This window comes from Drosophila sulfurigaster, chromosome 2L, assembly GCF_023558435.1.
Source record: "Drosophila sulfurigaster albostrigata strain 15112-1811.04 chromosome 2L, ASM2355843v2, whole genome shotgun sequence".
Taxonomy (NCBI): Eukaryota; Metazoa; Arthropoda; class Insecta; order Diptera; family Drosophilidae; genus Drosophila; species Drosophila sulfurigaster.
The window spans coordinates 24,817,769-24,840,505 of NC_084881.1; the positions used below are offsets into that span (position 1 = coordinate 24,817,769).

At 35.0% G+C, this 22,737-nt stretch overlaps 1 protein-coding gene across 1 annotated transcript; it reads left to right on the top strand.

The window, feature by feature from the left end:
• The first annotated feature begins 20,201 nt into the window (after positions 1–20,201).
• On the top strand, positions 20,202–21,687 carry LOC133849841 (pyruvate dehydrogenase E1 component subunit alpha, mitochondrial-like). The gene has a single exon (XM_062285902.1). It carries the CDS (start codon positions 20,300–20,302, stop codon positions 21,599–21,601), a length of 1,302 nt encoding a protein of 433 aa, XP_062141886.1. The 5' UTR covers positions 20,202–20,299; the 3' UTR covers positions 21,602–21,687.
• The last annotated feature ends 1,050 nt before the right edge of the window (positions 21,688–22,737 follow it).

Below are 22,737 nucleotides of genomic sequence, written 5' to 3' on the forward strand. Positions count from 1 at the left end.
TTAATGAATAATGAATAACATATTGAACAACGAGCGAGCAATTAACACACAATTTTCATTATTATCACAATGGGAGTATTATTTGTTTCGCTGCGATTCGAGGATTCCCCCCAATTTTTTTGTATTTACTCAAATACATATAAAATATGCATATATAGCTGTTAAGCATTTGAATAATTTGTATGTAGTTTTCAAAATGGCTCGGTCCATTAATAAGCAATTAATTGTGCTCTGTTCTGTTCTGTTTTTTTTTTCCCCAGCTTGTTTTCTGTTTTCATTTCAATTTGTCACACTCGATATGAATGCCTTTTGTATTATGGATTGTGAGAGATCGTTGGACTAATTGAAGCGTAAACATTTCAATGGCTTTCGATGCTTGCATTGCGTTTCGTCTGGTTGTGCAAATTGTTAATAAACAATACACGCGCGCGTGCTGCGCACAAAACGCATTAAATAATTATGCAACAAAAACGTTATGCCTTCCACCTGCCACCCAGCCAGCCACCCACTGCCACAGACTGCTGCTAAATTGCATTACATGCGTTAATCAAATGTCAACCAGCCAACCAACCCAGAGGGGGGTGCAGGGAAGTGTAATGCAGCGAGATTGCTCGCTGGGATTGTGTGTGTTTAAAACTCCATCAATATTCAGATATTTAAATTAATAATGCGCACATTATCAGCGACAGTAGCCAGAGAAAAAAATCGGTTAAAACCTATACAATTAAAGCGTTACCTGCCACACGGCAGCAACAACCATTTTATTTTTATGCCGCGACGCTGATTACACTTCCGCTTTGGGAATCGCGTCGTGTATCGCACACTGCGTTAGCACGCTGCATTAATGAATTAATTGTTCCACCGGATATTTCAAACATTTTAGATTTGTGGTTTTTAATTTCCTGCAATATAATCGCAAAACGATTTCAGCATTTGCAGAATGCAATATTATTTATAGGGTATGTTGCTTCTATCAATTCGTTTGCTGCTCTCAATTTCATGTAGATTTTACAGTAGCATATTCGAATGTCGACTTGCAGACTGCTTTCGATTACTTCTTCTTTTTGTCAACTAAAATTATATTTATATGTTAAACATTTTGTGGTTTTGGCTCTTTGGCAGCCTGACTTTAAATGCCAACAACAACGACAGACAAACCAAAAAAGGAACAACAAAAAAAAAACTAACAGCAACTCAAACATTATGACAATGGCCCAGCTGCCAAATGACTGACATGTCACCTACTTTACTATGTACATACGAGTATGCATGTGAATTGTTTTAGTGGTTAAATTAGCCTAAGTGCATTTAATGTCAACGAAGTAGCTGCACATTTTTTGCAAATGGCCACGATAAATTCATAAAAACAAGTAGGGACGTTAATAGCTGAAAGTTAAAAGCTGAATAAAAGCAAAATATTGCGGTATTTTTTATAAAATATACTTTAAATAATATACCACAAATACCAAAAATATACTAAATTGTATGTTTGGTATATTAGTATGGTACTACACTCAATATGCACTACAAAGTGTAAGATATACCAGTTTGTCAGCCGAAGCAACAAAGACCCCTAGTAAATAGGCGTTTTTGCCCATACAAAAGTATTTATTTAAAAACTTCGACAATTTTTATCTGATCGCAACCAAATTTTCAGGAATCACGAAGACTATAGTCATTATTGTATATAGTCAATTTGCGAGGGCGGAAGTGAGCGTGGGAAAATGTAAAAGAAACATAACAAATGCTGCCGATAAAAAATATAGCTCTATCTCTTATAGTCTCTGAGATCTAGGTGTTCATATGGACAGACGGACAGACAGACAGACAGACGGACATGGCTAGATAGTCTCGGCTGTTGACGCTGATCAAGAATATATATACTTTATGGGGTCGGAGATGCCTCCTTCTACCTGTTACATACATGTCCTGTCGGCACAAGGTTATAATACCCTTTTACCCTATGGGTAGCGGGTATAAAAATGAAAAATAATGAGAGATTTTTAAAACTATGAAATAAATAGTTAAATGTGCTATTTGAACGTACAAATTGAAAATAGTATGTTAATATTATTATATTATATTTTACAAAAATTTAAAACCAAAGAAAAATGTTAATACTTGTATTATATATATAATATTATATTATATTATTATATTATATGATATTATTATATATTTAAAAAAAAAAATGTTTGAATAACGAGTGATTAAAAATGCATAAAAACAATTAATAATAAATATGTATATATGTATATGTTATAGTACAATTTATACAAAGGCAAATAAATATTCAAGAAATGCAATTTATTTCTGTAGTCAAAGAGGTATCGAAAAATTAATAACGCAAATTAAATTTAATCTAAATAAAATTTTAAAATTTGAATACAATTCATGTTCTATAAATAATTACCTCTCAAAGCACAACTTAAGAACAAATTTATTTTATTTTGAGTAAAACAAAAATCAAAAGTGAAAGAGGTATTTTATTATTATTATATGGCCATGACAACCCTTTTATCGGGTCTCAGCCTGAAGCGTAAAGAGGTATTTTAAAATGAAGTATTATAAGAACATATAAAATAATTTGTTAAAAAGTTTAAAAAATTTGCAAAATTGTACTATTTTAGTACATCTTAAAACCAAATTGATTTTACTTTAAATTGCATCAATTTACAAAGTGAAAGGGATATTTTGCAATGAAATATTACAAATTCAAATTAATGACTATAAACGTGTTAATGAAATTAGCAAATATTTATACAATTCATGCTCTAAAATTAAAACCTTCTTCAGCGTATATTGCTGCAAAGTATAGCTAAATTCACATACTCTAAGCAATGAGTAAACTATTAAAAATTATCTTTTGCAGCAGTTGCAATTCATTGGGCTTATCTGACAGCTCATTTTCAATTGGTTTGCCAGCGAAATAAAGTCTTGCTTCTATGGCTATGTTTGGACAGTTTGTGCTGCTGCTGTTGGAGCTGTCATTGGCTCATGTGGACTATTTAAGGAGATAGTTACTTTAAGATCCTTAGCAGTCACTTGGCAACCACATGCTCAATGCTACATGCAACTAAACTAACGAATCTGCCCCTTGGCAACCTGCTTAAGTCGCTCCATCTCAGTTGTTTTTGTTGTTTCTGTTTATGTTGTTGTTGTTGTTGTTGGTGTTGTCTGTGCAGTGAGGCCACAAAACATATTTCCGTTTCATTTACTGGCCAAAAAAAAAAAAAGGAAAAAAGGAAAAGGTAAAGTGAAATAAGTGAAAAACGCAGGCGAAAACAACAACAAACTGATGATGGCCAAAAAAATACACACACACAAACACACACACACACACACACACACACACACACAGAGAAACACAAGCAACTCCATAAACAGGCGACCCAAGTAAAAATTGCTTGTAACCTATTTGGCAGCAATTTCATCGAAGCCCAGAAATTTGCTGGACCACAAAAATTTCGCCATCGCTGGAACTTTCCTTCTTTTTGGTGTTTTCTTCTTCTTCTTCTGCTGTCAGGACTTTTGCATGTTGTCTCCACTTGGCTCTGCTTTGCTAGTTGGCCAAAAAATACTAAAAAAAAGAAAATGTTAGCTAGCTAAAAATGCAAGCCGTGGCTACTTCATTTTCTGCTTTATATTTTGTAGTTTTCAGGCCTGGCAGCCGATGCAGAACGTAACCCACAAAGCAGCACAGTTTTTGGCACTGTCCAGACCATATCTCTGCCTCCTCTTACGTCTCAGCCCCCTCTTCGTTCGACAAGATAAACAGCATTTTAGGCAAAGGTCTCGCTGAGCTTTCTCTCTCTCTCTCTCTCTATCTCTCTCTATCCCTCTCCTTTTCTCGCTCGACATGTTTGCTGTGTTTGTGTATGTGTAGACGACTCTACGACTATCCAAAAATTCCACACATACGCCAACTTCAATACCAAATTTGTTGTTGTTTCCCTACACTTGCTTTTATCGCGACTACTCTCAATCTCTTCTGCTTCTTCTTCTCCGCTGTTGTCATTCCCATTTCGCATATCGCTGCGGCCTCTTCCGTATAACGACTATATGTTCATTGACCGCAGTTCTAGAGTCCCGTGCAAGCAAAATTTTCATTCGTTTTCATTCGCAATTTTTTTCATGTTTTTATACCCTATAGATAGCATAGGGTAAAAGGTTTTATAACTTTGTGTTTGCAAGAAATGTATGTAATAAGCATATGGAGTCATCTTCGATCCCATAAAGTATATATATTTCTGATCAGCCGAGACAATATAGCCACGTCCGTTTATCTGTCTGTCCGTCCGTATGGAAACCCAAGTCTCAGGAACTATAAGAGATAAAGATATATTTGTTTTCGACGGAACTTCTTATGTTTGATCAAGTTTGTGCCAACAACTCAAACAAAATCGAATAGCAAGTGTATTTTTGGTATATACAATAATAATGAAAATATTTCTAATTCCTGAAAATCTATAACAATTGTAGAAGTCTTTTTAAATAATACTCTTGTTAAGCAAAAAATGCAAATTGCAATCGGGGCATAGTTGCTTTGGCAGAAAATTTGGTAAATTTTATACTCTATGGTGTATTATTAATAAATATACCAATATACCACATGTATATTTTAGTATTTTTCGATAATAATTTGGTATATCTGGTCAATTTTATACTCTATGGTATATTATTAATCAATATACCAATATACCACATGTATCCCAGGTATATTTTAGTATTTTTCGATAATAATTTGGTATATTTGATAAATAATACCGCACTGATTTGCTGTTATTCCAAAAATGTATAGGGTATCTCACAGTCGAGCACAGTCGACTGCAGCTTTCTTATATGTTTTTTTTTGTTGCTTTTATCTCTTGCTAGTTGGTGAAGCATAAAAATGCATTGAAAGTATGGTTAGTATTATATGGATTATAGCTCGCGTTTAGTTCAATGAGTTTGTGGAACAACCGGATAGTTGCCAGCTATAGATACATATAAATGCTTTAATCGAATTTTGGCTTTCAATAGCATTATAATTGAGATATGCTGATTGTTTGCAAAATGCATTTAAAAACGGTTGTTGTGATTTTTTAATGCAATAATATTTATTTACACATATTTCGGTAACAAAGATAATCATTTATTTTATGTAAATTTATTTTTTTAAATCAAGTTAATACAATACAACGAATTGAACTACTCAAAAACGAACACAGAATAATAATATTATTTACTATAATGCGCTTTGTGCTTTAGCTGAGTTAAAAATCCTTTTGTTTTTGCTGTATATCCAAATGTAAATTTAATCAACGTTTGAAATATGCTTTCACTTCAGAAAGCATTTTAATAATGCGTTTAATAAAAGTTGATTACAATGGCAATAAAATATAATATTTAAATGACTTGGCGTTTTTAGACATTATTAATTATAATTATTAATAGCTAAAAACTATCATAAGCAAACCACTTTAATGGCACCCTTTTAATTATATCGTATTATTTTGTAAATTGTGAATAAATGTAATAGATTTACTCAATCTAATGGTCATTCCTGTTGAGGTTTTACGGCGCATTAATGAACTGCCAAAATGCGAAAACGGTGAAGGAAAGGGAAAGGGAAAGAGAACAACAACAAGTATACGACATGCTTGCCAAGCTGCCACAAAAGGCAATGCCACAAGTCGACTCGAAATCGTTTATCTTGCAAACGGAGCAAGTAATAAATAACTTTGAAATGACCGCAACAGTTCATATATATTTAGAGAGCAGAGCGTTTTCATAGATTTTTGCCTGGCGATCCATTTTTCTGGTCGCCGATTTTCCATGGAAGTCAGTTGCGTTGTGTTGAGTTGAGCAAAATGAAAGATGGAAAATGAAAGAGAGAAGTCGCTTGAGTGCTGGAGGGGATTGCCCAAGTGTTAATAGCTCATAAATATTTGAAAATGTTTAGCATTTTCGAGAGAAGCTGTCTTCAAATCCCAGGCAAAAGCCTTTCCTTTCTCCACTGTGGTAGTTGTGTGTGTATGTGTGTGTGTGTGTGTGCGGTCATAAATGGCGAGGACATCCCTTAAGTGTGACATAATATCTGAAATATTTTGTGCAAAGTTATACACAAAAGGCGGAAAAGCAAAGACTACACTAAGAGGGAGAGCAGAGCGTAGGAGCCACAGGAGCAGCCACATGTGCTTGCCTTGCATGCCATTTAATTTTGCAAAATGTTTGTTTGATGTCCTTAATAGGCTTAGAGACGCTCTCACGCTCCCTTGCCGTCTCCCTCTTCCTCTCTCTCTCTCTCCCTGCACTATCTGGCTCGCTTGCACTGCTGCGTTACCTTCATGGTTTGACAAAAATATTCTGAAATATTCAAAAGTTGGGCGTTCGGCCAAGTTTTCTGCCAGATTCTCAAGTCCTGGCTCTCAAGTCTCAGCATGGCTGGCTAAGAAAGCTGCAAGTCAAACACAAGTTTCACAATTTTTACATATTTCACTTGATAATGCCACCAGTAGCAGTCGCAGTCGCAATCGCAGTCGTACTCTCCAAGTTCTGTGTCCTTGCACAGTACTCAGTTGCAAACACACATCCTTGATTTCTTTTTTTTTTACAGTTTTTGTGGGTGGGCTTCAATTGCATTTACCTTTGCCATAGCGCGCTGCTTAAAAATGTCATCGCTCTTGCTCTTTCAGCTCTGGTTATGCTTCGGAAACTTTGCACATTGAGGTTGTCGAAAGTTTGTCTATTCATTAACCTAAATACCAGCACATGCCAACCAGGCACTGACGGGGTTAGGCTCAACGTCCACGATTAAGTTTTAGAAGCTAATTTGCATATTTGAGTGACATAGACACTTAAATAGATGGAGAGAGAGAAAGAGAGGTAAAAAAACATATGCTTGCACATCTTGTATGCCAATGACTTTCGCTTTTGTTTTCTCCTCTCGGCCAGGCCAAGTTATCATTGTCAGCTTTTAGTTTTGGCTCAATCTTCTTCAGCGCTTAGCAATTTGAGAGATGACAAGAATTAGAAACGGAACAACCAACTTAATGCTAATGCCTTTAGTTTAAGCTCTCGCCTGCTTCCCTCCAGCTTTATTCACAAAAGCAGCTCCAAAGTATTCTAAAACACGTCTTTGCAGTTTTAACAAACAAGCCCACTTGACTCCCAAAAGCATGCCAAACAAATTTCATACACAATCCCCCTAAAGATCTCATCGTTTAGTGAGCGTATGCTCGGTGTGTTCTGCTTAAGTCCTGGCAGCTGCCCCTCACTTTAAATATTGCATTGGGCAATGAAAGAAGAAACCCCCCAAGCAAACCAAATACAAAGAAGCCGACAAACTGACAACATCATTGCAATGAGCTGTCTTAACAAGCCCCAAACAAAAAGTAGGTTGAGTACTTGTTTAACTGGCAACACTATAATTTATTATTCAGCGTAATTTGTTGCTATGCTCAGTAGTCAAACTGATAGCTAAATATTCCCAGCTGATATTATTTGTCGGCTAAATTCAGCTCAACAAAATTCAAAATTTAAGAAATTTAATAACCAGAGTTAGAGAGCAACAATTTAATATAAATTTAAAAATATTTATGGAAAAGTATCAATGTCATTTTTCTAGGATCAAAATATAGTTGACCAAACTCAAGCTGGTCTACATTAAAAGTACTTTGTTCTTCTCTTTTGACTCTCTCTCATTTCTAAGGTTTTATCGGCTTTGAATTTATAAGGTAAGTAAATATAAAACAAGGATTTAATAGCTTAAAACAAACACACGAGTTGTTCTTATTTTCTTTATTTCAATGTTAAATTTTGGTGAGCAATTATCAGCATTATACCTTATACTATTTAAGAATCAATACGAAAAAAACAAATGCATGACTAAACAACGATTTAACGTGGAACTAACCTCCTCAATTTTTAAATAAATAATGGATAAACAAATGCAAGATTTTCGTTATAATTTAAAAAAAGTAATGATAATCGCTAAAACTGGTTTAATAAATTATTTAAGAAGTCAAATATAAATATTTAATAAAGCTAAATTTTAGAGTCGTATTAAAATAAATATACATTTTTAATAATGCTAGACTTCAAAGATTTCTCTTCAATCATGAAGTCAACATTTTATTTAAGCTGTTGTTAAACCAAATTTAAAGACTTCCGCATAGACATATTTATACACACATGTGGTGTATGTGTGTGGAGTTTCCATTAGTAATCGTGGCATTATCTAATCAACTGTTATCGCCACATCATGCATGACTGTTGCCATTTGATGGCAGACAGCACCGCAAATCAAATACGCCCAATTAAACAGCGCTCATTTTAAAGGCAGTCGACGGCGGGTTTTCTATTCACGTTTTTCTCTATTCTTTTTATTTTCTAATTATTTTTACAGGCAGAAAGTGAAATGGAAAAATTGAAAGCACCCGGAAAATTCCCAAATAGATTGTGTGAAATCAGCGCTAACCAATTTCAAATCAATCACAAAATCGGCCCCAATACAAAAGCTTCTCTCTCGCTCTCACTCTCGTTTTCTCTGCGGTTTTCCCTTGCCTGCCCTTTCATTCACTCGGCAAAGAAATCGAGCGTTTAATCGAGCGTAATGATTGCGTTTATCTGTGGTCCAAGTTTTGGTATTACATTTTCTTTTATATGTTTTATTTTTTCACTTGATTTTTTTATGTTTGTGTTACAACGTGTGCCTGAAAAATGTGTTAAATTAAGCGCTCATTATTTTAAGTGTGTGTATGAGTATGGGAAATAAAGCAATTGTATCTAATAGATGTGTCAACGTCAGTTCACAGTTGAGAAAAAAAAGCAGCACAAAAGTTAAAGCCAAATGACCAAAGAAACTTAAGTTTTTTTGGCCAGAGATTTTGGCCCATGGGCAAGGGACATTAATGAACACATGTTCACAAAACATTAAAATTAAATGTGCTGCTCATTAAAAATTAAAACATGTGCAAAGCACACAGGCCACAAAAACACGCTACACAGCAAATGTTGCATGCCACATAGAGGGGGCACCCTTTCACTTCCCTCCCCTTCAGGAAAAACAAAAAAACAACATCATTCATTCGAGTATCCCAAGTTGCTGTCTGCGTTTGCGTCATACAACAATAATAATGAAGCATTTACGTTAAATGTCAAAAAGGGTTTTCATCAACGTTTTCTGTGACCCATCGGGTCGATCTGTTTGGCCAACGGCTGCTGATAAAGCCAAAGTGTTTGGTCACTCAGTCAGTCAGTCGGTGAAGGGGAACAGGAAAAGGGACAGTTGAGGTATCTGTAAAACAAAAGCCGCCCATTGACTAAATAACTGACTGACAGACGGAGTGACAGAGCGGCTGACTAACGGCTGACATGAACATGGGCACAAGTTCAATTCAATTTTTGGGCCATGTTTTTGGCATTTCCATATATGCAAATGAATACCGTAAAATCAGACAGACAGACAGACAGACACATGGAGAGACAGAGAGTTCGGGTAAACACAAATACAGGAGGCCGAAATATGCCTCGATTGCGCAGCATGTTATAAACAGAAGAAACTTAAAAGTGATTAGGTGAAAATGATGAAAATTTGAACATTACTGAAATCTAGGGTTAAGCTAAAATTAATTTAAATATTTCACATCAATTGCAAAAGGTGAAAAATCAAAATGTATTTCGAGTTAAATATTTGTAGCTTACTTTTGCGGGCAGCTACCCGATCAATGCCGGATATGCGAAATAATCGAATAGTCATAGATTGATGGGCATTGAATTTTAGGCAAACATTATCACAGCTAAATGATATGCAGCTGATGAAAAGCTAAACAGGCTGCAACAGAGCTGTAGAGATAGAAAGAGTGCGATGGATAGATAGACAGATAGATAGAGAGAGAGAGAGGGAGTTAAAAGCAGCGGTCGGTAATACAAATGAGCATACGCAATGCGGCAAACAAAAGTCAACACACAGGATACACAGCCGCACACATAGAGGAGAGGAGTGGAGAGGGAAGGGAAGGGAAAGGGAAGGACAAGGCACGCATAGAGTAGAAGGACATCCGGTCTTGCCACTAGCGACGACAAATGTCATCAAGCAGTCCAAATAATAATAAAATATACACTTAAGCCTCGTTTTGTGTGTGCTTTCGTCCGCTCGTCCGCTCCACTCACATGTGCGCTGTATCCGTCTGCGTGTGTCCGCCCCCCTCCCTGCCTTCCCTAGTCCTTCTTCTGTTGTCCCTCTGCGTATGTGTGGATTTAAATAAAACGGAAATTTATTTCGACAAATGGCATTTACTTGCAACGGATGTGCCACCATTACACTGACACGGAAAGGCTACACTTGCCACTTGCCTCTATTTCAACTCAGTTTTAAGACTCAACGTCAACCGTGCGCAAATTTAAAATGAATATAGGTGAGGAGCTGAAGGCGTTTGTCATCAGCCAACATCAACGAATCAAGTGTTACTCTTACATAACCAAGTGATCGGTTTTCTTAACATAGTCTTCCAAATTGCAAATCAGTTATATTAAGCTAAACTAATTTGAACTGCTTAATGTTATTTTAATGCATAAAATATTCGCATAAATTTATCAAAAATAAACTGCGATTTAAATGCGTTTATTTTTTTAGTTTCTGAGCCAATATTACTTTCATTCACAATCTAGAATCTTTAATATTTTAAAATAGAAATCATTACTATTTGACAGCAATTACCAATTTAAGAAATTTTATATATAACTCTGATTTAAATGCAATCTACATTTTAATTTATTCAATTTATATTTTATATTGTCTTTAAAGAACTAGATCTACAAAATTTTAAATTTGAAATCAATGCTTGTTTATAGCAATTGTTAAAATCCAGAATAAAATCTTTAATCAAAATTGTATGAAGTCAAAATTGAATGAATTAAATTCAGCAAAACAATCTGAATTGCTCAATCTTGAAATTCATGATAATAATCTGGCTTTTTAAATTTATGACTAACAAAATAAATTACAGTTCAAGTGTAGTTTATTGTTTTGTGAAATTGATTGTAATAGTTGTAGTATTTTTCACAACGAACCATTTTATATTGATTCCTAATAAAAGCTATTTTAATGGTTTAAGTACGAACAAGAAACAAGTGCAATTCAAATCCATTCAACATTTCTATTTATAGTATTTTCTACACTTTCAAGCTTTACAACTCTTTTTTTTATATTGAAAAATTGATAATGATACTTTGCATACTTTAAGATACACAAAAGACTGTTAAGTTTTATAATCACGTGTTAAATATGCTCTAATGATATAAGTTTAACATGAATGCGTTTTCATTATATGGTAATTTATTGCTGTACTGGTTCAACTATTTAATTAATCAAAATTTTGAAAAAACTATTAACGTGCTAGAAATCTATTTCAATTCAATATTAACACACATCAACTGCACTTTTATTTCAATCGAAATTTTTATTCCTTCATACATTTATTTTAGATCTTTCACCAAGATAACTTTAAGATCAACTTCAGAACACACAAGCTCTACGGAATTCAGCATACTTTTATTAGTTAGAGCATGTTACATTGCTGATGCTGATGCTGATGGGACGCAGTAGCAATCCCAGCATGACGACTACTGGCTCGACTTACTGACTGTCTCACTGTCTGAGTGAATGCCTTCATCGTGAATAAGTGGGATAATGGGTCAGGCTAAGCCACAAGCATCCAAGTAGCTGTGATGTCCTCCCCCTCCCTTCTCTCACATATAACATACACCCCCTGCCACTACTCTCTCCCTACGGAAACGGAAACCCTCACGCAGCGCACACACACACAGACACACACAAAGGCTCGCGCGACAGTTGTGTTGTATGATAAATTGTATAAGATATTGCTGTAGATTTTTACATACGACTGCGAGTACGATTGTGAGTGCGATTGCCGGAGTGAGTGTGAGTGTGAGTATATTCAGAAAGGCACCGAATGGGGCCTTATTATGGCCGGGGCATTTAGCATTCATGAGATAATAAAAACGAACCCAAAAAGCCACTGGACAACAACAAATGATTTGGGCCAACGGCTGTCTCTCTTCTCTTTTGCACACTAAATGTGTTTCAGCGTGTGTTTTTAAAGCGCGCCACATTGCGTATACGCAATATTGTTGGGCAAGTGAAAGTCAGTGCATCGCCTCAAGCTGTTGATAATTTCGGGTTCCACATAAACACACACACACACATATACACAGTCACACACATACACACACACACAGACAGACAGACACACATGTTTATTATGATTTTTCGTAGGAATTTTCACTTTGATCCATTTGCCGAGCGTGCAGATTGTTTGTTCGCCTTTGGTTTTCTGATTTTTATTTTATTTTTATTAAAAACAAAATGTTTTATACGCACTCTCTCTTTCTATCTCTCTCTCTTTCTCCCGTATTAAACTGACTTTAATGCGAGAACTCACAAAAAAAAGGGTTAGCTGCGGTGTATGTCCATGGTTTCTATTTCCTTGGCATGAAAAAACAACATAGATTGCTATCTAGCTGCGAGAATTCCCCCTGCGAAAAGTCAATTGAGATACGGTCAAAAAAATTACAAATTTGGCAGGTAACAAAAGGCAACTGGTCTGCAGGTAATTATGATCCCCAATTAGGCACTAAATGCGGCATTTTCATTTAAAGTGAATTTAATATCGTGAATTTTCTTTTTGGTAAATATGCGGTTAAGTTAAACCATTTCTATACTTAAGAGTGGGTAGGGAACAACTGAGATGATTTTAAGACAATTTTTATTCAGAATTTAACTTTAGCTAGCACAGTTATATAGATATGTGTGGTATAATTCTTAAAATATATCGAATTAATATACAACAAAAATACTGCAAAATATATATTTGGTATACTTTTATAGCTGATACCGAATTAATATACCGAATTAATGCAGAAAATACTAAAATATACCGAAAAAAATTAACTTTAGCTAGCACAGTGAAATAGAAATCTATGGTATTATTCTCAAAAAAACCGAATTAATATACCACAAAAACACTGAAATATACCGAAGGCTGTATTTCGTATACTTTTATAGCTGATACCGAATTAATATACCGAAAATACAAAAATATACCGAAGGTTGTATTTAGTATACTGATATACATAGAACTATTTTTAGCAAACAATGAATTTACTATAAACTTACATTCCAATACTACTATACTATTTTCAAAATATACCACACAGTAAAAAATATACTAGATTGGCCAAAACAGCTGAAACCCTAAAACAAGCTTCAACACAAATTGATTTTTAATGATTAATTCTTTTAATTTAATCAAATTTAAATAATCTATTTATTATTATAAATCTTTACAATAGTCGAGATCTTTTCTGCAACTTTCTAGATTAAGCGAAATCAATTTTTAATAAATAATTCATTTCTTTTATGTATACATTGAACAATGTTATATTTATTAACATAAATGAATACTTAGCAAACAATGAATTTACTATAAACTCACATTCAACTACTACTATACTATTATTAAGAAGCTTTACAATAACTCCGATATTTTCTATCACTTTCCATATTAAGTATACGACACCATTATTCAAATTGCTTAATAATTTTCCCCTCGCACTTTAAGACTGCGACTCATTTGTGGAGCAACGTCAGTGATAATTCAATTATGAAACATCATTATCAGCGGACCGTCTGTGTAGACCATAAACGCATTACCGAGGTGCTAATGAAGAGTTATGCAGATGGTTTCAGCCAAGACAGACTCTAGACTTCAATAATAAAAGTGGCGCCTATAAAAGTGATGTTGTTGCTGCTGCTGCTGCTGCTGGGCCATTAGCATAACCAAAGCGGACTTCAAACAAGCCGCGACTCCTTTTGCAGTCCATTAAAAAGTGCAGGGAGAACTCCCATAGATGTGTGTGTGTGTTTATAGAGGAAACTGGTTTGAGTTGAATGTGGTCAAGGTAAAGAAGGCATTGAGGGACTTTGGAGTAACTGCAGCAACTTCTGCAATGAGTCGACTGAATTATTAATTAACCTCAAACAATTAAAAGTGAAATGCTTAAAAAATTTTCGCATAATTACATGCGAGTTAAGAGAGAGCGAGACTTTGCACGCTGTGAGAAATGGGTAACTGGAACTGTTAACTGGGGACCGGTAAAATATTTAAAAGTGCTATTAAAGAGCATGAAATTAATTCGCTGGCCAAGGGATAAGGCTTGGCGAACATGGGCCCGCAGGATGGGCCGATAAACAATGTAGATTGTAATTAACTTGACCATTTTGCGCAGGTGGAAGGAGTTGAAGTTGGAATTGGAGTTGGAGCTGGAGTCGAAGTACGAGCTGAAGTTCTGGCTTAATTGCATGCACAAAATGCGCAAGCACAGGACATGGGCTATCCAGTAAAATGTACGAGCGAATGAACGAAAGAGTGCATGACTGAATGAATGACTGAATGAATGAATGACATTCATTTTCGTGCTCTCCACTGGGCTGTGCCTTTGCCTTTTGTTGCACTTCCGTTTGCCACAGCGGAAGAAGGTGCCCGATAAGAGCAGCAATGATGTGAGGAGGGGGAGAAGTGAGGAGTGGGGGCTAGGACAACACAGTTAACAACGAGAACGGAGCAGGACACCCAATCGCATTTGGTGCGCACTCGAATTTCATAAAGTATTCGCAATGAAAATAATTAAAATGCGTCGAACGTTCAAAATCAAGCAGCATGGAAATTTAATTGTATTGATGGGGCGCAGAATCCCCTCCATCCTTCCTCCCACTTCTTATCCCTCAGCACAGCAAAGTAGTTGATAACGAATGGTTTACAATTGCATTGGGGCGATAAATGAGTTTTCTACCAGGTGACAAGCACTGAATGCAAACAAAATGCCTTAAATCGAATGCAATATGCAAACGTTGAATAATTGCAATGCAACAACACACAAGGCAAAAGACAGAAGACAGAAGACACAAGGGATCGATGAAAACAATTTCATCTTAAGAGGGTCCCACACTCACACATACCCAGGCCAAGTCTTCGAAGCACTACTAACCCAGTTAACAGTTGAGCAAACAGGTTAATGGAACACCTTCATTAATTTTAATCTATAGAAAAAACATCCAAGAAATTTCTTAGCATTTCAACAAAGAAACTCGCTTAGTAAATCAGCTGACATTCTATTTAAATATTCATTTAAGCAGAAGATATTTTATTTTATTTCTTTCGCGGTACAGAAATGAAAGCAGCATTGTATTTCCCCTTACAATTATATTATATAAAACCTACAAAAATGGTAAGTTATTTTAAAATATATTTTCCAAAGAAAGAAGAAGTGTAAATAAATTATTTTATTTTATGTGATGTGATGAATTTATTGATGAAGCTTATAGTTTTGTGTAAAGAAATTATCTGAATTCGTCATTTAAATATATTTTTCTATTATTTTAGAAAGCAAATTAATTTGAAAACTTGTTAAACTTAATATTATTATTTTTAGAAAAATCTTTAGAAAAAATATCACAGAAATTTCTTGGCATTTCAACAAAAAAATTCACTGAGTAAATCAATTGGCATTTTATTTTTAAGCGTCATATTCAATAAATGAGATTGTATTATTATTATATTTTTTTTTTCCATGAATGGAAAATATAGTATTAAGATATATTCTCTAAATTAATCTGAATATTTTCCTTTAATATATTTTTTTACAATTTTAAAAGTTAAATTTCTTTAAGATCGCAGTGTTAATATTAATCTATATGAAAAATATCAAAAGAAATTGCTTGCCACTTAAGTTTTAATATAAATTTAAAGACAATTTCTTAATATTGTCATTACATGAATTTTGTGTAGAATTTTAGAACAAAATTTCTTTAAATTTTAATTCAGAAACTTGCAAAACACTTACAAGCGTGGATTATCGCCAATGCGAAATGCATTCAACTCTTTAATATCAATGTTAATAAATTATATAATTTCAATCTTTGAGGAATATAGTAATGTACAAAATAATATAAAATGTGCGAATCTTTGAAATTTTTATCTTTGAAGATATATAATATTTTCATAATTTTAGAAATTAAATAAAATTGGCTTCAGAGACTCATGAGCTTCAAGAGCTTCACTTAAAATCGCTTTGACTATTGTTAATATAAAGTAAAATATCACAGAAATATCAAGAAAGAAATTTAGAAAGAGAATTAGCAGGCATTTAATTAAATTGTCAATTGAAATACATGTTATTCTTATATTTTTAAAGAGAATGTTAAATATGGTATTATCAACATTAAGTATCGTAAACTTCTTTACACTTTAAAAAGTAATTTAAAAACTCGCGGCACTTTTAAGCGGCTGAGTATGACTTAAAATGGGTTGGAAAATTGTTGAATACATTTTTAATGTATTTTTCTTACTATTTCTTTCAGCTGCTTTACTTGATTCTTTTTTTGCATATGTAAAATTTCCATAGTCAATGGGCGTGCATATAACCCAAGGCCACAGCAATTCCACTACAGTAAACACACACGCACACACACACATATATATATATATATATATATATATATATATATACACATTTAAGTACACCCACATATAAACAAACACAGAGAGAGTGAAAACCCGCAGCTGTCATTGCCAATACAAAATAAGTATAAAAAGAAAAATACTGTAAAAAAAAGTGAAATAAATAAGAATAATAATAATAAGAGGCGTGCACCTTTAACAAGACGACATGAGGCAACAACGCAGCGTTGTGGCAGCGACAATCAAACATTTATTTTTTATCAATCACAAAATAAACATTCAACTCGACTTTATGTGGCAGGTGTGAGGATGTGTGTGAGTGTGTGTGTGTTTGTATGTATGTGGGACATGAGGTGGCATGTGGCATGTGGCAGCCACTGGGCGTGCCACAATGCTGGCATATTTTACACTTCTGCTTTCAATGCAAACAATTTTTTTATTACAATATTATTGCTGTAGGCATTACATATGTCTGCACCTCCCCTTCCCCTCGCTCCACCTCTTCACTCACTTCTTTGTCAAAGGAAAATGTATAAAGTGGAAATGTTTGTACGCGAGAAAGAGAGAGAGAGAGAGTATGAAATGTATTCGCATTTTAATCTGCATCGCATTCAACGTAATTGAAATGAAAGCAACGCCATTTCACGTTTTGCTGTCTATAAAAATAAATAAATACAACATAGATTCTATTTTTATGATTTGTTTGACAAGCGCCATAAGAACAAGACCCAACAAGAATTTCCCCTCCACTTTCAGCTTTCTTCGTTCCTCGTTCTTATTTCACCGCAACCGGAGTCCAAACAAATTTTTCCCATCTTTTGCCATTTTTCACGACACAAAATGGCGTTGACAAAAAGCATACAAAAGAAAATAAAAATGTAAGTAAATATATTGCTGGCAACATAAGCACAATAAATGAGCACAAAAATCAATTGACAATTTATTGTTTGAGGCATAAAAAATGAGCACAAGACTCGGGCAATGGAATGTCTGCTGTCGGCTGGCACCGGCCAAAAAATCTATATTAAATTACGAGCAAGCGAACAAAATGGTCAAATAATAATCATAAAATACAAGCAACAATTTTCAAATTGGTCATCACAGACTATCAGATGCTCTGAAGGAGAAGTTAATATTATTACCAATTAATATTAAACCAATTATTAATGATTAAATATTGATAATTTGAAAGTTGTAAAATGAATCCCCATAAATTCAACTTTCATTCAAAAAATGTTGCATACTTTTGGGTGTCGAGTTTGAAAAATTTATTGCTTCAAAATACAAATAATTGGCTTCATTTGACACGACATAATTTACAATTTTTTGAGCAACTATTTGTTGTTATTAATTATGCTAATATTTGCGCAATTGTTTTGTCTTCTGTCTGCAGCAATTGCATCGCTTTTAATGGCTGTAGAGTATAATGCAAAAGGAAATAACGCAATCTATGACATACAAGCAAACACATAAGTAGCACGTCCTTATATTTATATGTGTGTACACTGAAAAAAAGAACAGTTTCTAAAATCAAAAACATTCGTAGATTCAGAACAAATTCTTAAAAGTAAGAACTTTATTCTGAAAAATGTTAAACTTTCAATTAAGACCAAAAATAATAGATTTACATAGGTTTCAATATTCTGAAATCCATCTAATTTGTTATTTCTAGCCTTGAGTCCTTTCGTTCTTAGTTAAGTTAGTCGAACTGCAAATGCAAAAGCATTGAAACTCATTGATACTAAAAAATGATTAACTGAATAATAAAATAATAATAAAATAGTTAAAAAATAAATAAATATTGAAAAGAAAAATTAAAATGTATTGTAACTTTCTATATCTTTTAATACGATTTTTGGTCTTAAAACTATACGATTTTTTTTCTTTTATTTATCGAATGTTCTTGAAATCAAGTTGTGTCTTCCATCTTTAAGATATTCATGTTTTTGACCCACTTTTTAGATGAAAATTAATTGTACTAAGACCAAAATCTTGTCTATTAAACATTTTTTTTCAGTGTACATATATGCAGTGATAAAAATATAGATGTTTCAGTATCGCTTTTGGCTTTTTTTGTGACCATTGATGATGGTGCTCATGTTGTTGTTGCTGTTGTTGTTGTTGTGCTCAATTGCCTTTAAATTGTCCCGAGTGTTAAGTGGCGCACGTTAAAAAAACATTTAACGTTTTTATTTACGCTTAAAATGGGCAAAAAGCCTTCATCGAATACATCGAACGAGGGGCGAATCGACTGGCAAACGAAAGTGCTTTGTCCCGACCATGACATAGATACAATACGAATAGCAACAACAACAACAAAAAAAGTATAAAAAGCATATAAAAAAAAAGAGAAGATATACGAATGCGTATCAGAAGCATAGGAACGAACGGAAATTAAAGTAAAATATGACATACGAATTCGAAGTTTGCTTGGGCAAAAGAATCAAAGAAAGCGAACGTGAGCGGAATAGAGAGGAAAAGAGGAAAGCATAAAGCAAAATGAAAACACTAAAGGAAAAACTAGAATAATGAAACCTTAACATTTGAGCATTCAAACTTTCTGATGTAATATTCTTAACAAAAATATTTTCGTAATAAAAGAAAGCGCACAAAGTTGTTTTAAAATGAGAGCTAAGAAAAAATGATGCTTGAGGTATTTTGCCAGTTGTTATATGAAATCGAAAAAAGAGGAAAAATTCATGTTTCAAAGAAGAGCGAAATGTCAAGAAAGGTTTAAATATTGAAAATTTAGTTAAATAATACTATTTTATTCATTTTAAAATGCACAAATAATAAGTTTGTACTTTATTGAACAAATTAGGAATAAAGTTTGTACAGCCTAAGGCCTTAAATATAAGTTTTAAAGATGAAAATTACAATTTATGAAGAATCTTTTAACAATTTCAGAATGCCTTTAATCCTTTCTGGATCATCAACAAGACAAATGTATCCAATATTAGTAAGGAAAGAAATAATCCATACAGAAAAGCATTTATTAATTTTTCTATGTGTGGTAATAAATTAAACACTTTAAGAATTCGTTTCTACATTTTTGTTTAACAATTTCAAAAAATCCTTAATTTTACTTTTAAACTATATATAAAGATATTTCTATTGAAAATCATAGAACAATTTCTTTACTAAAATGAATTTGAAACTTTCTTAAAAATTTATGTTTTATAATTTTGCCTTTACTAAAATTGAAGTGGAACTTTCTCAAAAATTTGTTTTTCATAACTTTACCTTTTCTTTATAATTTCTAATATTTATTCTAAAAATGCTAAATTTCTATTTACTTTTCAAATAAAATTTTCTTCACTAAAATTAAAGTGGAACTTTCTTGAAAAATAGATTTTAATAAGTTTACCTTTTCATTACAATTTCTAGTCGATGTCCTTAGTAGCTAGCACTCTCTTCTTTTAGTTATTATATTATTTTGTACAATAATTGAGCACGTAAATAAATAATAAATAAATAAATATAATTTCCAATATTTTTACTATAAATGCTAAATTTCTATTTAAATTTCAAATACAACTTTGTTCACTAAAATGAAAGTGGAACTTTCATAAAAAAGAGTTTTTAATAACATTACCGTTTTTTTTATAATGTCTAATGACTGCCAAATGTCTTTTGTTAATAACTTACCAACAATGCGTTGTAGTTTGCAACAGTAATATGTTGAAATGCTGTCAGTCTGAATAATCTTGCATCTTTCGAATAGCCTCGTAACAAATTCAAATCAAAGTGAAAAGAAGAAAAGAAAAAAGGAGAACATGCTCAGCAGCATGCAACGTGGATTAATCTCAACGATCTGTGATCTGATGCAACAGACGACGATGCATCGTGCCGCGCACTCTAGAACCGCCCAGCAGACACGCCCCCAATCCCAATCCCAGCCACAGTCACAACCCAAAAAAGAGATACTGCCCGAAGATTCGTGTTTGGTGCATTTGCCAATCGAGTTTAAGCTGCATCGCTTGGAACACGGACCCGACACGCTCGTCTCGCTCAAGCGGAAGGAGGCATCGCTCTACCTCCGTCAACTGATGGCGCTGCGACGTCTGGAGGCGGCAGCAGCGCAGCTCTACAAGGACCAGCTGGTGCGTGGCTTCTGTCATCTGTATACGGGACAGGAGGCGTGTGCGGTGGGCGTGTGTGCAGCGCTGCGGCCACAGGATAATCTAATTGCCGGCTATCGCATCCATGGCTGGGCCTACTTACATGGCCGTCTCTCCGCTCAAGCTGTGCTCGCCGAGCTGACGGGCCGGGCGAGCGGTTGTGCTCGGGGCAAGGGCGGATCGATGCACATGTATGCTCGGCACTTCTATGGCGGGAATGGGATTGTGGGTGCCCAGATACCGCTTGGCGCTGGAATTGCGCTGGCCAGCAAATACCAACAGCTGGATGCCGTGTGTGTGGCGCTGTATGGCGACGGGGCTGCCAATCAGGGGCAGCTATTCGAGTCCTTCAACATGGCGCAGTTGTGGAAATTGCCCGTGGTGTTCGTCTGCGAGAACAACAACTATGGCATGGGCACCAGCAGTTGGCGTGCGTCCAGCAATACCAACAATTATACGCGTGGCGATTACCTGCCCGGCATTTGGGCTGATGGCCAGGATGTGCTCGCTGTGCGCAGCGCCATCGAGTTTGCCATCGGCTATGCCCTCCAACGGGGTCCATTAATTGTCGAGCTCTGCACGTATCGTTATGCGGGCCACTCCATGTCCGACTGCGACTCGGTCTATCGCAGTCGCGACGAGGTGCAAGAGGTGCGACGTCGCCACGATGCCGTCGAACGTTTCCAGCGACTGTGCGTCGACCAGCAGCTGCTCAGTGCGGAGCAACTTCAGGAGATTGCTTTGGAGGTGCGTCGAGAAATGGAACTTGCCGTCAAGGCTACGAAAAGCGATCAAGAGTTGCCCTTGACACATCTCTGGAGCGATGTCTATGCGGACAATGCGATGCAGGGCAAGATTCGAGGTGTGCTTGGCCAGCAGTTGGAACACTTGCGAACGACTCCGGGAAGAGAAAAGCCAACAAATTGTGTACCTCCAAAAGCTTCTCTTAACACATGAACTTGACTTAATAACGTGCTTGTTTTACAATGTGGACTAAAGTGATGAAAAGTGTGTAGCAATAAAATACAATTGTAGAAGTCAAACTAATTAGTAGTCAAATATTGAAATATTCAAGTTTTTAAAACAATGCGAAGGTTACAACCAAAAGTAATCAACTACAAAGGCTCTTACACATACAAATAAAATAGTAACGAAATGTATCTATTTTAATAACCTACTTAAGTGAAGCAAAGTATAAATACATTTTTAAAGAATTGAATAAATTTAAGACACAATTTAAGCAGAAAACATTTCCATCAACTTCTTTTAACGTATGACACATTTAAATGCATTAATTAGAATGAATGACACGTTTTTAAAGTAATCCATGGCAATGTACAACTGCAGTAAACTGAGCAAAATAATGATACTTCGTGGAGTTGGAGGAGGTCACTAGTCATAACCTCCATTAGGATTCGCTTGCTGTGGCTCTGTTTTATTTATGCTAAATGATCAGCGGCAGCTGCTTATGTTTACGTTTTATTTGCCAAGCAAAACGAAAACAATAATTTAGCTTGGGGAAGTCGGAGTGGGGGAGCTAAAGCACAAACTGCTGTGCAAGCACAAAAATATCATCAAGTGGGCGCAGAAAGCAACAGAAAAAAAAGGGGTAAACAGGAAACGGAAGTACGCACACACACACGCGCAGACATGGGGCCACTCACACACAGCCCCACAAGCAAGTCTAGAAGAAGCCAAACCTCATTTGCCTTTGCGCTCACGTTTTCTGCAAATTTATGCCAAAAACCAGCATGCAATACATTTTTTTGTTTGTTTGGCTGACGCCGCCTGCAAGTATGCTACACAGTCTTTTGGTTGCCACAGTTGCTCAACAAGCTACCCGCCGCTGGGTGGCGCTTTTTAAACAAAGATTACAAATCACAAGCAGCTCTCGTTCTCGTTCTGCCTGCCGCCTTTCTACTTGGCTTTAAGAGTGAGAGTGTGTAGATTGCAATACACACATATTTGTTTTCTCTTGACATTTATGGGGCTTTTCCCATTTCTATTGATATTCAGCCATTTGGGTCAATCAAGCAAACGTACTTTTTTTTTGGTCCAAGAACTTACCTAACCTCAAAAATAAAATGTACGCC

Bases quoted from the DNA above. Each gene is read 5' to 3' on its own strand.
- LOC133849841 (XM_062285902.1), top strand. From the start codon at position 20,300: ATGCTCAGCAGCATGCAACGTGGATTAATCTCAACGATCTGTGATCTG.